Here is a 14,237-nt window from a genome sequence, read left to right on the forward strand (position 1 = left end):
AACACTTTCTGTGTAACTGCAGACGAACAGTTTATCCCTTTGAGGCCCTAACTTCCTTGTCTGTACAACAGGGATAGCAGTAGCTGCCTTACAAGGAAGGCAAGGCCTTAAAGTCCTTCACACCGAGGGCTGGGCGGGGCGCGGGCCGCAGGAGGCGGGCGCGCAGCTGGGTTTCCTCCGCTGCCGCAGAGTCGCCAGGCAGACGGGAGGGAAGGCCCAGGTGAGCTGTTACCTGAACCCGCCCTTGTGGGTGTCACTCAAGTGGCAGGTGCCTCCATGCAGACAGGGGTTCTGAATGCAGGTGTTGACGGGCACGGTGCAGTCTCTGCCCTGAGGAGAGAGAGGAGCGCGTCGTGAGGGAGGCCCTCCGCGGCCGCCATGCCGAGGAGGCCCCGCGGGCTCCCAGCTCCCTCTGGGGTGAGGGCAGGGGGCGGTCTCTGCCCTGAGGAGAGAGAGGAGCGCGTCGTGAGGGAGGCCCTCCGCGGCCGCCATGCCGAGGAGGCCCCACGGGCTCCCAGCTCCCTCTGGGGTGAGGGCAGGGGGCGGTCTCTGCCCTGAGGGGAGAGAGGAGCGCGTCGTGAGGGAGGCCCTCCGCGGCCGCCATGCCGAGGAGGCCCCACGGGCTCCCAGCTCCCTCTGGGGTGAGGGCAGGGGGCGGTCTCTGCCCTGAGGAGAGAGAGGAGCGCGTCGTGAGGGAGGCCCTCCGCGGCCGCCATGCCGAGGAGGCCCCACGGGCTCCCAGCTCCCTCTGGGGTGAGGGCAGGGGGCGGTCTCTGCCCTGAGGAGAGAGAGGAGCGCGTCGTGAGGGAGGCCCTCCGCGGCCGCCATGCCGAGGAGGCCCCACGGGCTCCCAGCTCCCTCTGGGGTGAGGGCAGGGGGCGGTCGCCCGGGCTCTGGGACAAGCGAGCTGTGTGACCCGGGGAAAGCCCGACGGAGCCCCCGCCTTGGGTCTCTCCACGGCGCACGGTGCGGGGGACGAGCGCCGAGCTCAGGACCGGGGCGCCAGCCTCACTACTGCCCAGACTGCGCCCCCTCCTCACCGTCCCAACCCACAGGCCGAGAGCAGGGGCTCTGGAGCCTGGAAGCGCTGGTTCACCTCCCAGCTTCACCTCTTCCTGGTTGGCTGACCTTTACCTTGTATTAGCTTTTTAACTTCTACAAGCCTACCTCAAAGAGCTGTTACCAGAGTTGAACTAGACCTTTCAATAAGGAAGTGCTTAAAATATTACATAACACATCTAGCACATAGTAGGTACTCTATAAATGCCAGTAGATGATATTATCACTAACCTCACTGAGGCGTAACTGTCATCTACAACTTGGAGGGTAGACCATGGCTGAAGTGTGGTCAACAGACCTTGGCCTAAAGTGCCAAGCCCCCAGGGAGTTGTCTCTGATTGGTCCAGACGTGGGCATGGGTGTTGCTATTTGCTCTTAAGTTCTCTGGGTGATCCTGATGGTAGGCTACCCCGAGACCCCCTGTGAGAGAAATTTTGGGCAGAGTGGGATTTCTCTGTACCAGGCACCCTGAAGGGGATGTGTGAGCCAAGAAGGTGCCAACTGTGTGCAGGTGGGGAGGCGCATGCCAGGGAGGAGGAACAGTGAGGGCACAGGCACCGCAGAGACGGGCCTCCGTCCCAGGGAGTTGCCCCAGGCTTGGTCCTCTGCCACCAGCTTCTCCCATGGCACCGACGGACCAGCACTGCACCCAGGTTTTGGCAGCCGGTTTCCGGGATGACCTGTGCAATCTGGCGGCGGGGGTTGGGGGTAGGAGAGGGATGTCTGCTGCGTTTGCTTCTGGGCTGTGGGCTCAGTGTGGGCGTGGGGCCAGGCGGGGGCCATCACGGGAGCCCTCCCACTGCCACACCACCTGCTCACCATCTGCCCAAGAAAACCCTCCTTCCCACTCTGCCACTGCTGCCCGTGCCCGCAACGAGAGGCACTGGGCTCCCTGGCTGGACCCTCCTGGGCTCTGCCTTCTCCCACTGCTTCAGCTCTGCAGCCTCAGGTCCGGCCTCCAGCAGCCGGAAGGCAGGGTTGCATCTGTCCGCTGCTTTTCGTGCCGTCACAGGTTTCTCGGAGGGGAGATCTGGGGTGGGATCTGGGCTTATCCTAAGCCAGAGCAACATGGGGTCCCTTTCTGCAAGCCCGTGTGTCGATGGAAACTGCAGTGCTCATTCTCACTCCCATATTCCGAGTACAGTTTCTGTTCCAGGACTCATGCTGAGTTTCACATTCACAATGGTGTATGATGTTCATAACACCCCTACAATATGGGTGTGGTGTTTTTACCCTCACTCTTACTGAGAGGGAAGATGGACTTGGAAAGTGAGGCAATAGGTCCACTATCGCACAGCGGTATGTGGAACCAGCACAGCTGAACCCAGACATCCAGTCCAAAGCCAATTCTGGGAACTGCTCGCTGGGCGCTTACTCTGCCTCTCTCAAAGCACAGGCTCTGCAGGTAGGCAGATCTGAGCGCACATGCTGGTCTGACTGCTGCTGCTAAATTGAGGAAATTACCAGTTCTCTCTGAGACTTGTTTTCATTATCTGTAAAATGGCAATAATAATACCTATTGTATGGATTTAACAAATGATTAGAAATCATACTCATCTAAGGCACCTGACCCTGGCAGATAACGGTAGCTCATAAATAAGAGCTATTCAGATACAGACCATGATGATGATAGGGGTCTGAGATAGATTTTTGGGTTTCCCTGGTGACTCAGATGGTAAAGAATCCACCTGCCATGCAGGAGACCTGAGTTCGATCCCTGGGCTGGGAAGATCCCCTGGAAAAGGAAATGGCTACCCCCTCCAGGATTCTTGCCTGGAGAATCCCATGGACAGAGGAGCCTGGTGGGCTGCAGTCCATGGGGTCACAAAGAGTCGGACACCACCTAGTGACTAAACAGCAATAGCAACTGAATGGTGAAGGATGTGTTGTGTGTGTGTGTGTGTCTGTGTGTGTCTGTGTGTTGGTGGATAAACGGGCCTGGACTGCAGGGCCTGCCTGAGCAGGTCAAGGCATGGCCTCCCTGATTCCTGCCTGGGCCAGTGTCTTTGCTCTGGGGACTTGCAAGTCCCAGGGTCTCCCGGGGGATTCCTCCCCTGGGGGGGGGGGGCAGGGGTGGAGGTAGTGTCTCCTCTAGCCCCGGATGCCACAGGGCACTGGAATCCAGGAAGCAGAGCCTGCATTTGGCAATATGGTGCCTGGGCCCAGAGGTGGGGATTTCTATCATTTACAGGCTCTTCAGAAACAATCACCATTGTTAACACCTGGCCAGTTAGCTTAGTTCTACTCTCTTGAGCCTCATTTTGCTCAAACCACTAGATCTGTAACGTTCCTTGGTTATCTCCCATGACCCCCTCCCTATGGTGTGTGTGTGGTAGAGGTGGGACTGGGACTTGGCCAGGACTTCTAGGTTCCTTTACAGGATCTTGGAAACAACTAACTCCACTGGCGTCCTGTTTCTGAGATGGGGCCAGCAGGGTGGCTCTAAGACCTTGCTACTCAAAGAGTGGTCCTTGGACTACCAGCCTGGTGTCCCCTGGAAGCTTGTTAGACATGCACAATCTCAGACCCGATCTCAGATCTAATGAATCAGAGCCTGCACTTTAACAAGGTCTCTGTACACCTCGAAGAGTGAGAAGCACTATTCTGAGACACTGAACATATATGCATGAAGCTAAATGGCTGCAAAAAATCAGCCAAAATTTCCATTTTATGTTCTCAAATCCTAGAATCATGGTGAGAGTTATGCCTTGTTAAGTGTCTGCTGAATGCTGGTACTGAGGAGGCCAAGACACACGTGACCCCTTTTAATCCTTACAGCAGCTCTGCAGTGAGTATGGTTATCCCCATTTACAGGTGATGAAAGTGAGGCTACAGAGAGTCAGTTACTGGTGGAGGGCTTAGCATAGTCTCTGCATCAAGAGAGGGCTGGGCTCTGGATTTCGCGAATGTGTTCCCCGGGTGTGTGAGCGTGGGTATACTTTTCAATTTTTCTGAACCCTCGGTATCCTCATCTATCAAAAGAGATTGTCCTTCTTTCAGAGGACAGTTAAGAGTATTAAGTGAGACAATGCACTTAAATTGCTTCTCAGGGACCTGGCATTATAACAGATGTACAGTAGCTGCTACTAAACATTCAGCAGTGGTTGCCATGCTATTTCTATAACACTGTGGCCTCTCAAGGTCACTCACTAGTCACTGGAAACATGCAGATCTCTAGGAACAGCTAGATAAATGCTAGAACTTTGAGCTGCGTTTTGCAGCTGTCTGGTGACTGTTGTCATCTTAGCAATTCACCCAGAACTACTACGCCAATCACTCTGCTGGCAGAAAGGAAAGCAGGCGTAACCAAAAAGAGTGTGATCAATATGCGATTAAGGGGCCCCTCTGGTTCAGTCTGCTGCATTTTACTGTTGAGGAGCCTGAGACGGGTGGGGAGGAGAACCAGAGCTGTCCAAGGTCATGTCAGGTAGAGACAGGCTCCAGAGGGTCCCGATGGTATTCTTTTCACCAGCACCCTGTGTATTTCCCTGTCCTGGAGATGCAGGCAGATTATAAATGGCCAAGGACCCTCCTCTGCAGCCATGTCATGGTGTTGCCAATGGACAGTGAATGCACGGGCTGAGGGCATATATTTTGGAACCAGTTGACTGTGAGCTTTGAATCCTGGCTAAGGCTTTGATGAGGACCATGCAGGATAATGCATGTAGCTTGTTTAGTACACGGCCGGCAGGCAGTAAGCACTCAGTAAAGCCAGATGTTAACAGTGCTACCATGGTCAACACCACCACCAGCATCATCCTATCACCATAGTCACCACCACCAGCATCATCCTATCACCATAGTCACCACCACCAGCATCATCCTATCACCACGAGCAGTAGCAGCAGCAATGTACTTTATACCTGCCTGCGCCCTTCAACTTCCTAAACATCAAAATCTCTGTTCAGATTCTTCCAAAATGGGCAAGATGTTCAGGATCTTATAAGCAAAACCCAAACACATAGCAGTATCCTGCAGGAACCCCAGGGGTGCACTCTGCTCTGACACCGAGGGCCAGGCAAGCTTCACACTGTCCTCAAGTGTGACGGCAAGGAGCCTGGGTCTTTGAGCCTGGCTCCAGTACCATCAGACTCAGGCCAACTTTAAGGTGAGGGAAATGAGACTGAAGCGTGTGAAGTAGTTATCTTTATCATAGGGATGACACCACCCACCTCACAAGGTGATTATAAACAGCAGAGGAAGGAATAAATGCATGAGGTCCAGGTGCCTGGTGCATAGTCGATGCTTAAAAAGATGACTACACATGTACAGAATTGGGGATGTAATACATGTCACAGCTCTAGGAAAGCAGCAGACACTCCTTGGGAGTTCAGTGTCACAGACTGATAATCCCCGGGGAAACCACCTGTTCCCGAGAGCCACCACCCTGGCATTAGGGACCAGCAGTAGGCTGAAGGTAAAAGGCAGCCATATATCAGCTATTGAGTACTTACTGAATACTAGGTACTGTTCTAGGTACACTGCATGTGTTATTGTACATCTGCTTCTCACAGTAAGACTTTGGGATGGGTCCTATCCTAGTGTGCAGATGGAAAGCCTAAGGTGAAGCCTCTGGTTATCACCACACAACTAGGAAATGACAAAGCCGGGATCGACACCTGCTGATCAGTATAAATCCATAACCTGAGTTTTCTCCATTGAATATAAAGGAATGTGAGGATCCAGGTCTCTGGAGTGTGTCTGCTTAATTTCTCGTCTTCCCCTACAATATGTATACATATATGGTGCAGTGGTAAAGAACCTGCCTGCCAACGAAGGAGACATAGATACATGGGTTTGATCCCTGGGTTGGGAAGATCCCCTGGAGGAGGGCATGGTAACCCATCCCAGTCTTATTGCCTGGAAAATTCAACAGATAGAGGAGCCTGGCAGGCTACAGTCTACGGGGTCACAAAGAGCTGGACATGACTGAGCGACTGAGCACATGTATGTAAGGGTGTATATGTGTGTGTGGGGGGCGGGGGGGCAGGAGTCTGGGACGACCCTGAGTTTGAGGTCCTGGAGTTGGCTGCACAACTGAGCACATGTATGTAAGTGTGTGTGTGTGTGTCTGGGACCAGCTTGTGTGTGTGTGTGTGTGTGTGTGTGTGTGTCTGGGGTTGGCTGCCTGGGCTGGGACCAGCTTGTGTGTGTGTGTGTGTGTGTGTGTGTCTGGGGTTGGCTGCCTGGGCTGGGACCAGCTTTGTGTGTGTGTGTGTGTGTGTGTGTGTGTGTGTGTGTCTGGGGTTGGCTGCCTGGGCTGGGACCAGCTTGTGTGTGTGTGTGTGTGTGTGTGTGTGTGTGTGTGTGTGTGTGTGTGTGTGTGTGTGTGTGTGTGTCTGGGGTTGGCTGCCTGGGCAGGGACAGCCGTCTGCCCAGCTTCAAAGAAATCCCTTGGCTGTCTTGTCTCAGGCCTATAGATGGCACTCTGACACTGTCTACTGGGGGCGTGGCTGCAGCAGAGAAAGCCACCTCGGAGGCCTGCTGCCCAGAGCCAGTCTGCCTGTCAAGCTTGTCACGATACCCACAGACCCCCTGGGGACAGAAGACCAGGGCTGCCAGCTCCCTCCCACTCAGCTTGGACCAGGTGTGTGCCTCAGACGGTCTGGGCACTGGCTACAGACTCTCGGTTCACCTACAGCCTTCCGATGGGGGCCCTGGGATGCTGGAATCTGGGAAGCTGGGAGGGTTGTGGGGAAGAGGACCCAGTCATGGCTTTGCTGGCCCCTGTGAGGCACGCTGAAGGGCTCAGTTATCCAGGAAACCCTCCAGGGGAAGGGGGCGGGCTCAGGAATCATATAGCCCTGGGTCCTAACCCAACCCGACTGCTTACAAGCTTGGGACATTGAGTCAAGCTCTTTCAACAGGTCTGAGGCTCAGTTTCCATGTCTGTAAAATGAAAATTCATAAATCCTTCCTCACAGAGGAAAAGATGAATAAAGTGCCCAGCAGAGTGCATGGGACCTCTTCCATTCTCTCCAGAGGTTAATGTGCTGTAGATGTGGCAGGGAGAGGAGGAAGGAGGCAAGGGTTATTCTGGAATTAGCCTGGGTGTCCAGGGAGGACAGGAGAGCTGAAATGTCCATCCCAGCTTGGCTGTGCTGAGCCTGTCAACAGGGAAGGTTGACTCGGCAGCCTGTAGGCCTGTTAATCCCCATCCTTGAACCTCCTCAAGCTGGAACCAGCGCTTTCAGGACTGGTTGTTCTGAGAGCAGAGAGGGGCCGCGGGTGGGGGAGACTCAGGAATCCCACTGTAAGGAAGTCAGGATGCTGGTGGGTTCGAGGGATGTCTCTAATTGGAGGCAAATTAACTCCTGAGACTTAATCTGCCCACGTTCAAGTAAGAAAATACAAGTATTACATTTCTTCCCCATCTCACTGCATCACTGTCAAGACTATAGCGGTCTTCTACTGTATGGCAGAGGGATCGTTGCTCACTGTTACGTACCAGCCTGGATGGGACGGGGGACTGGGGGAGAATGGATATGCGTATATGTATGGGTGAGTCCCTCTGCTGTCCACCTGAAATTATCACGCTGTTAACTGGCTATACCCCAATATAAAATAAAAAGTTTAAACTTTGGAGGGAAAAACCCCAAAAAACTGAAGGAAAAAAAAAAGACTACATGAGGTCCTCTGTGATTGGCGTGGATGTGATACCACGGGGAAGGCCCCACCAGTTCTGGGGGTTTGCTGACAAATACTGCTTTGGGGTCAGCTGTAAAGTGGACTTATGCACTGTCCTTGGAGAAGGGATGGTCAGCAGGGCGCAGCGCCCCCCAGCAGCCTGGAAGGTGGGGGTGGCCTGCGTACCTTGTAGCCATAGGGGCAGGCGCAGCGGTACAGCTCCGCCGGGTCCCGGCTGCACGTGCCGTTGTTCTTGCACGGGCTGGAGAGGCAGGGGTCGCACTTGGCCACAATGTTGATGTCCACCGGCCCTGACGGCAAACCACAGAGAGTTGGCAGGCGGTCCCCCAGTAGGCTCGCTGCCACCCCTCCCTTCTCCTCTGCCCTGGCTCCTTCCTTGGTCAGCCACCAGGCTCTCTTCATCTCTGTCCAGACGGCGGCTGGCCCTCTCCAGCCAGTGCATCCAGTCCAGCTAGAGTCCCATTAATTCAGTCATCATCCAGAGAGGAAAAAAATCACAGCGGGACATCATTCAGAAGCACTTCTCAGTCAAATCAATTACTCTAATTAGCCTGATCCGATTTTGGTGCTAATCTGCAAACAATGCACCATAATTAGAAACCCCTTGTGTATCTTTTTATATTCAGGAAGCTCCAGGCCCAGGCTCCACTGGGACCTCCCATCCCTCCTTCCCCAAACACCTCTCCCCACAGAGTAGTCTGTGCCAGGCTACAGAGGGCTCAGAACCTGGGTCAAAGGCACACAGAGGAAGTCCTCCTTACAGAGCCCTTGAGTCGGCAGGAAGAGGTAAGACACGGCCCGGGAGACGCAGCAACGGTGCTCACAGTGGCCAGCTGGGCTCAAGTGTATTTTGCGTCCGTGACAGTTTCAGCCACGCCCTGTGCTCCTCGGCCATCAGGGCTGGGAGCAGAGGGGTCACGTCCCTGCACAGAGCTTTCCACAAGGGCTGTGCCCCACTGTTGCCAGCGTGGACAGTCCTGGATGGTCACGCCCTGTTTCGTGGCAGGACTTTCAGGACCTGAGGTGACAGTCATCAGTTTGGAGACTGGGTTGAGACTGACCCCAGAGTGAGTCTGACCATTTGTGGGGTGGTGAACAGAATGGCCTGACTGAGAACCAGCGCCAGTTGGCTCAGTCTTGGCTTCACTGAAGAAAAGGGCATTGTCTGTTCTAGAGAAACTGTGTTCCAGGGACATAATGAAGTTTTAGAGGTAAAGTATATCTGTAAATCAAAATAAATATCGAGACCTTAGGAGATAAGTAAAGGACATTAACAGACAAATGTGTAGTACAAATGGAAAGTAAGTTTTTGGAAAAAAAAAAAAAGTTCCCCCAATAACCAAAGGCAAAATACAAAGGTATACAATATTTTGCCTATTGAATTAGCAATGAGTACAAAATGAGAAAAAATAATGCAAGGGTCTGATGAAAACTGTACTCAAACGATGCTACTAGGAGTGAAAATTGGTTACAAACCTTTCTGGAAATCAATTTGGCAATAAATGTGAAGACCTTTGTAATGATCATATACTTTGGCTCAGTAATTTCTGTTCTCTGAATCTTATCTAAGGATGTAATTTTAAATAGAGACAGACTTTTATGCAGCCAAGGTAAGGAAAAAAAAATTGGAAATACTCTAAAAGTTCAAACTCAGGAACTGGTTAAATTCCTGTGGAGTTATGGTGGAGTGTCACAGCTTGGTGATCAAGACCATGCTCTGGAATTGGTAAGACCTGGAATTCTCTTAACAGTGTAATCTTGAGAAGTCAACTAACCTCAGTAAGCCTCAGGTTTCTCATTTTGGCAAATTAAATGACTCCATGGAAAGTGAGAATTAAATGAACAATACATGAAAAACTGCTTAACAGAATGCCTGCCATAGAATAAGAACCTAGTAGTAGTTTGTTATCATGATAATTGCAGTCAATCAAAATCTCATGAGATCAAAGTATGCTATAGTAAAATGGGAAAATGCTTATGCTCTAAGAATGTTGGGTAAAAAAATTCAGGTTAAAGATTTTCCCAACTATGCAAAAATAGGTAAGGAAAGAAGTCAATGAGGAATACATAGAAATAGCAGCAAGGGACTTAGGGGAACAAATGACAAATGGATACTTAGATGTAGGTCTACATTGGTTTCAGATCTGAGTCTTTGTGTGGCCCATGGAAGAAAGGGGACAGTGGCTTCAGAGGTCACACTTGTTGAGATGCCTAGCTCTGACGGGCTGTTGGAGGCAGGGCAGACCCTGCGGGGGGTGGGGGGGTGCAGAGAGGGGTGGAGGGGCGGGCCAGCACCTACCTTTGCACTGAAAGCGGTGGGTGGGCGTGGTGAGCAGAAGCCGGTCAGCCATGGGCTCAGGGCTACTGCAGCGGGCGATGCCAGGCTCCTTGTACCCAGCTTTCACCCACTCTGACAGCCAACGGAGGCTGCAGTCACAGTGGAGCGGGTTGGTTCCCAGTGCCCTAGGAGGCAGAGCAGGAAATCAGGGTCCCCTGCCCAACCTGGCCCATAGGCTCCAAAGTCTTGGCCCCTTGAAAAAGTAGAATATTTAGACTTTGCCTAGACTGGGGGTGTCCAACAGCAGGACCAGCAAAGACATTATTCCCACTGGGGTGAAGTCAATGACTTCAGACTGTATTTCCAATCCCTGAAGATGTTTCAACCCCACACAAGCCCCTCCCCTCTCTGAGGCTTGGTCTCATCTACCCTGGTGAGAGCCCATCCTCAACTCACCCCCAATTCCAGCCCCTCCGGGAGGCTTCCTGGGCCTTCTGCCATTGATTACCTGGCTCTCGTGTCCCACTAAAGGGTGCACTGGAGGATATACTCGGAGAGTAGGTTTTGATACCCAGCAACCTAGGAAGCAGTTTCAGACCACCAAAGGGGGCTCAGAGCATGCCAGCTTCAAATATGCTGCGTTGGCTATTGACTGTTTTGAGCTGAAGGCACTTAGGAAACACGAGATGCTGTTTCTGCCTAAAAGCAGGTCATATTTCCTATGAGAAAGGTACCCTCCCTGCACTAGAAAGAAAAGAACATTCTTATCACCAGAGACTGGGAATTGACACCAGAATGGATCTGTACAAACAAACCTACTAAAATATTTCCTAGTCACTGTCCCATGACTTACTGCCTCTCACCCAAGCCCCTTTGTCTTGTTACGTGGGTGCATAGTAACTTAGTTGTGTCTGACTCTTTGCGATGCCTTGGACTATAGCCCATCAGGATCCTCTGTCCTTGGGGATTTCCAGGCAAGAATATTGGGTGGGTTGCCAGGCCCTCCTCCAGGGGATCTTCCCAACCCAGGGATCAAATCCCCATCTCCTGCATCTCCTGCATTGGCAGGTGGATTCTTTACCACTGAGCCAACAGGGAAGCCCTTTGTCTTGTTATAGCCCCACACTTTATCATTCTTTCTATAAAAACATATACAGGAATTCCCTGGTGGTCCACTGGTTAGGGCTCTGCGTTCTCACTGCTGTGGGCCCAGGTTCAATCCCTAGCTGGGCAACTATAAAACTAAAAATCCCACAAACCACACAGCACAGACAAGAAAAAAAACAAAAACAAAAACAGAAAAACGTCTATCAACTTTGGGGCTCAACGGTTTCTTTGGATTTTCAATTTCCTTTTGAAGACTCCCATGTACACTTTATATTTTTATAATATTAAATGATTTGTATGCTTTTCTCCTGTTAATGTGTCTTATGTCAGGCTGGCCACAGAACCAAAGAGGATATAAGGAAATTTTTCCTCCCCTATAGCACTCAGCTTCAAAATGTAGGGGAGGGAAGCCTCCAAAGAAAGACACCTTCAGTGCAGATACCTCCAAAGTGCTGTCTGGGACGAAAACATGAAAACTTCCACTGAGTTTTAACCATAGCCTTTTCTCGGATTCCCTGATAGCTCAGTTGGTAAAGAATCCGCCTGCAATGCAGGGACCCTGGTTTGATTCCTGGGGCGGGGAGATCTGCTGAAGAAGGGATAGGCTAACCACTCCAGGATTCTTAGGCTTCCCTTGTGGCTCAGCTGGTAAAGAATCCACCTGCAGTGTGGGAGACCTGGGTTTGAGCCCTGGGTTTGAGCCCTGGGTTGGGAAGTTCCCCTAGAGAAGGGAATAGCTACCCACTCCAGTATTTGGGCCTGGAGAATTCCATGGACTGGGTCGCAAAGAGTCAGACATGACTGAGTGACTTTCACTTTTAATTTTCTAGTTTTTGAATATTTTATAATATGCATGTATATCAGTATTGTAGTATATATGCACAATATGAAAATAATTAAATATACAGAGAGTCTGTATATAAACTCAAACATGTTCACTGGGAGAGATATGCAATACCTAATATTTAGGGGCCTCAGTATCGCCTGTGTGAAATGGGAGGGGCTACCTGATGCTGAGTTCAGACAGCATCTGTGTTTTGGCATCAAGGCAAACGTGGATTTGAACCAGGTCTTTGTCACCCACTAGCTGTGCAACCCCTGGACCAAGTCTTCAGTTTTCTTAACTTCAGTTTCACCATATCTCATAATGGGATGAAAATGCCTTATTTGCTATAAGAAATACATGAGGTAATTCATTTAAAGTGTTGAGCACATAGTAAGAGTTTTATGCTCACTCTTATTAAACATTTATATTGTTTACATAATTGATGATGATGTCCATGAAGGCATCTGAAGCAGGGAACACACAGTGTACACAGTGTGGGTACGTTTCTGTAAATAAAACACGTTCCATACATAGGGAAAGAATCACACCAAGGTGGTAACAGTGACACTACTATCCCTGGGATTACAATCTTTTTTGTTTTGAGTAGATGCATGAGGGGGAGAAACAGGGCTACTTACAGATGGGAAAGAGACGTCAGGTCATTGAAGGAGCCTTCGGGAACACTGGAGATGTCGTTGCCGTGGAGGGTTCTGAAGCAGAAGCACAGATCAGATCAACCTTCAGTGAGAGCTTTGAGCTCAGTACCCTCTCCCGGTGTCCCAGGCCGGCTGGTCAGGCCTCCGAGCACACAGCCCTGCTCCGGCCGCAGCAGGGGATGTCTCCTTTAAGTCACGGGCATGGATGTTTCCGCACCCAGCTCAGAAGCAGGAACACAGTGGGTAGAGGGTTTGGGAAAGACCAAGATGAATTAGACATGGGATGGAATCAGAAATCAGTCCCTTTCAGCTGTGGAACACTGGGTGAGTTACTTTCCTTTTCAGGGCCTCCATTTTTACAGCTGAAAAATGGAGAGAGATAGCTATCTAAAGGAGACACTGGGGTTTCAGAGATAATGGGAAGAACTGTGGTTGAGATGGGATGTTCTGGAGCTGAGCAGTTTGTATTCAAACTCTGACCCTGCCACCTACCAGCTCTATGACTGTGGGCAAAGTTACTCACCCTCTCTGGGCCTTGGTTTCCTACTGTAAAACGGGAATGGAAGAAAGTAAGGAGATTTGCCACAGCAGGGGGCTGTGGGTGCATTAGTCGTGAAGCCTGGCATTTTCTAAGTACTAGATGGTTAACCATTAGTAATATTTGTAAAAGGGTCTTGAACAATGTCTGCTACAGATCAATGTCTGGTTCCCTTCATATTTACCTAGAGAGATTTAAGGGGGATTGAGAAATGCTATCAACCCCAGCTCAGGAGATAGAAGGAAGGGAGGGCTGTATATTGTCACCCTGATTATTTAACTTATATGCAGAGTACATCATGAGAAATGCTGGGCTGGATGAAGCACAAGCTGGAATCAGGATTGCCAGGAGAAATATCAATAACCTCAGATACGCAGATGATACCACCCTTATGGCAGAAACTGAAGAAGAACTAAGGACCCTCTTGATGAAAGTGAAAGAGGAGAGTGAAAAAGTTGGCTTAAAACTCAACATTCAAAAAACAAAATCATGGCATCCTTTACCATCACTTCATGACAAATAGATGGGGAAACAGTGGAGACAGTGACAGACTTTGTTTTTGGGGCTCCAAAATCACTGCAGATGGTGACTGCAGCCATGAAATTAAAAGATGCTTGCTCCTTGTACGGAAAGCTAGGATCAACCTAGATGGCATATTAAACAGCAGAGACATTACTCTGTCAACAAAGGTCTGTCTAGTCAAAGCTATGGTTTTCCTACTAGTCATGTATGGATGTGAGAGTTGGACTATAAAGAAAGCTGAATGCTGAAGAATTGAACTGTGGTGTTGGAGAAGACTCTTGAGAGTCCCTTGGACTGCAAGGAGATCAAACCAGTCAATCCCAAAGGAAATCAGTCCTGAATATACATTGGAAAGACTGATGCTGAAGTTGAAACTCCAAATCTTTGGCCACCTGATGCGAAGAACTGGTTTGTTGGAAAAGACCCTGATGCTGGGAAAGATTGAAGGCAGGAGGAGAAGGGGAAGACAGAGGATGAGATGGTTGGATGGCATCACCAACATGATGGACATGAGTTTGAGCAAGCTCCAGGAGTTCGTGATGGACAGGGAAGCCTGGTGTACTGCATACATGGGGTCACAAAGAGTCAGACACTCTGAGCGAA

At 50.6% G+C, this 14,237-nt stretch overlaps 1 protein-coding gene across 2 annotated transcripts in view; it reads right to left on the reverse strand.

Annotated features, from left to right (window-relative positions):
- The window catches only part of SLIT3 (slit guidance ligand 3), a 722,104-nt gene that overhangs the window by 48,513 nt on the left and 659,354 nt on the right, over positions 1-14,237 (reverse strand). For both annotated transcript variants that reach the window (XM_061129412.1, XM_061129413.1), the window contains 4 exons: positions 12,557-12,628; positions 10,007-10,170; positions 7,873-7,997; positions 233-330 (listed from right to left, as the gene is read on the reverse strand). In XM_061129412.1, the coding sequence (XP_060985395.1) occupies positions 233-330; positions 7,873-7,997; positions 10,007-10,170; positions 12,557-12,628 (459 nt within the window). The remainder of the gene's footprint in view (positions 1-232; positions 331-7,872; positions 7,998-10,006; positions 10,171-12,556; positions 12,629-14,237) is intronic.

The sequence above is a fragment of the Dama dama genome, chromosome 25 (genome assembly GCF_033118175.1).
Source record: "Dama dama isolate Ldn47 chromosome 25, ASM3311817v1, whole genome shotgun sequence".
NCBI lineage: Eukaryota > Metazoa > Chordata > Mammalia > Artiodactyla > Cervidae > Dama > Dama dama.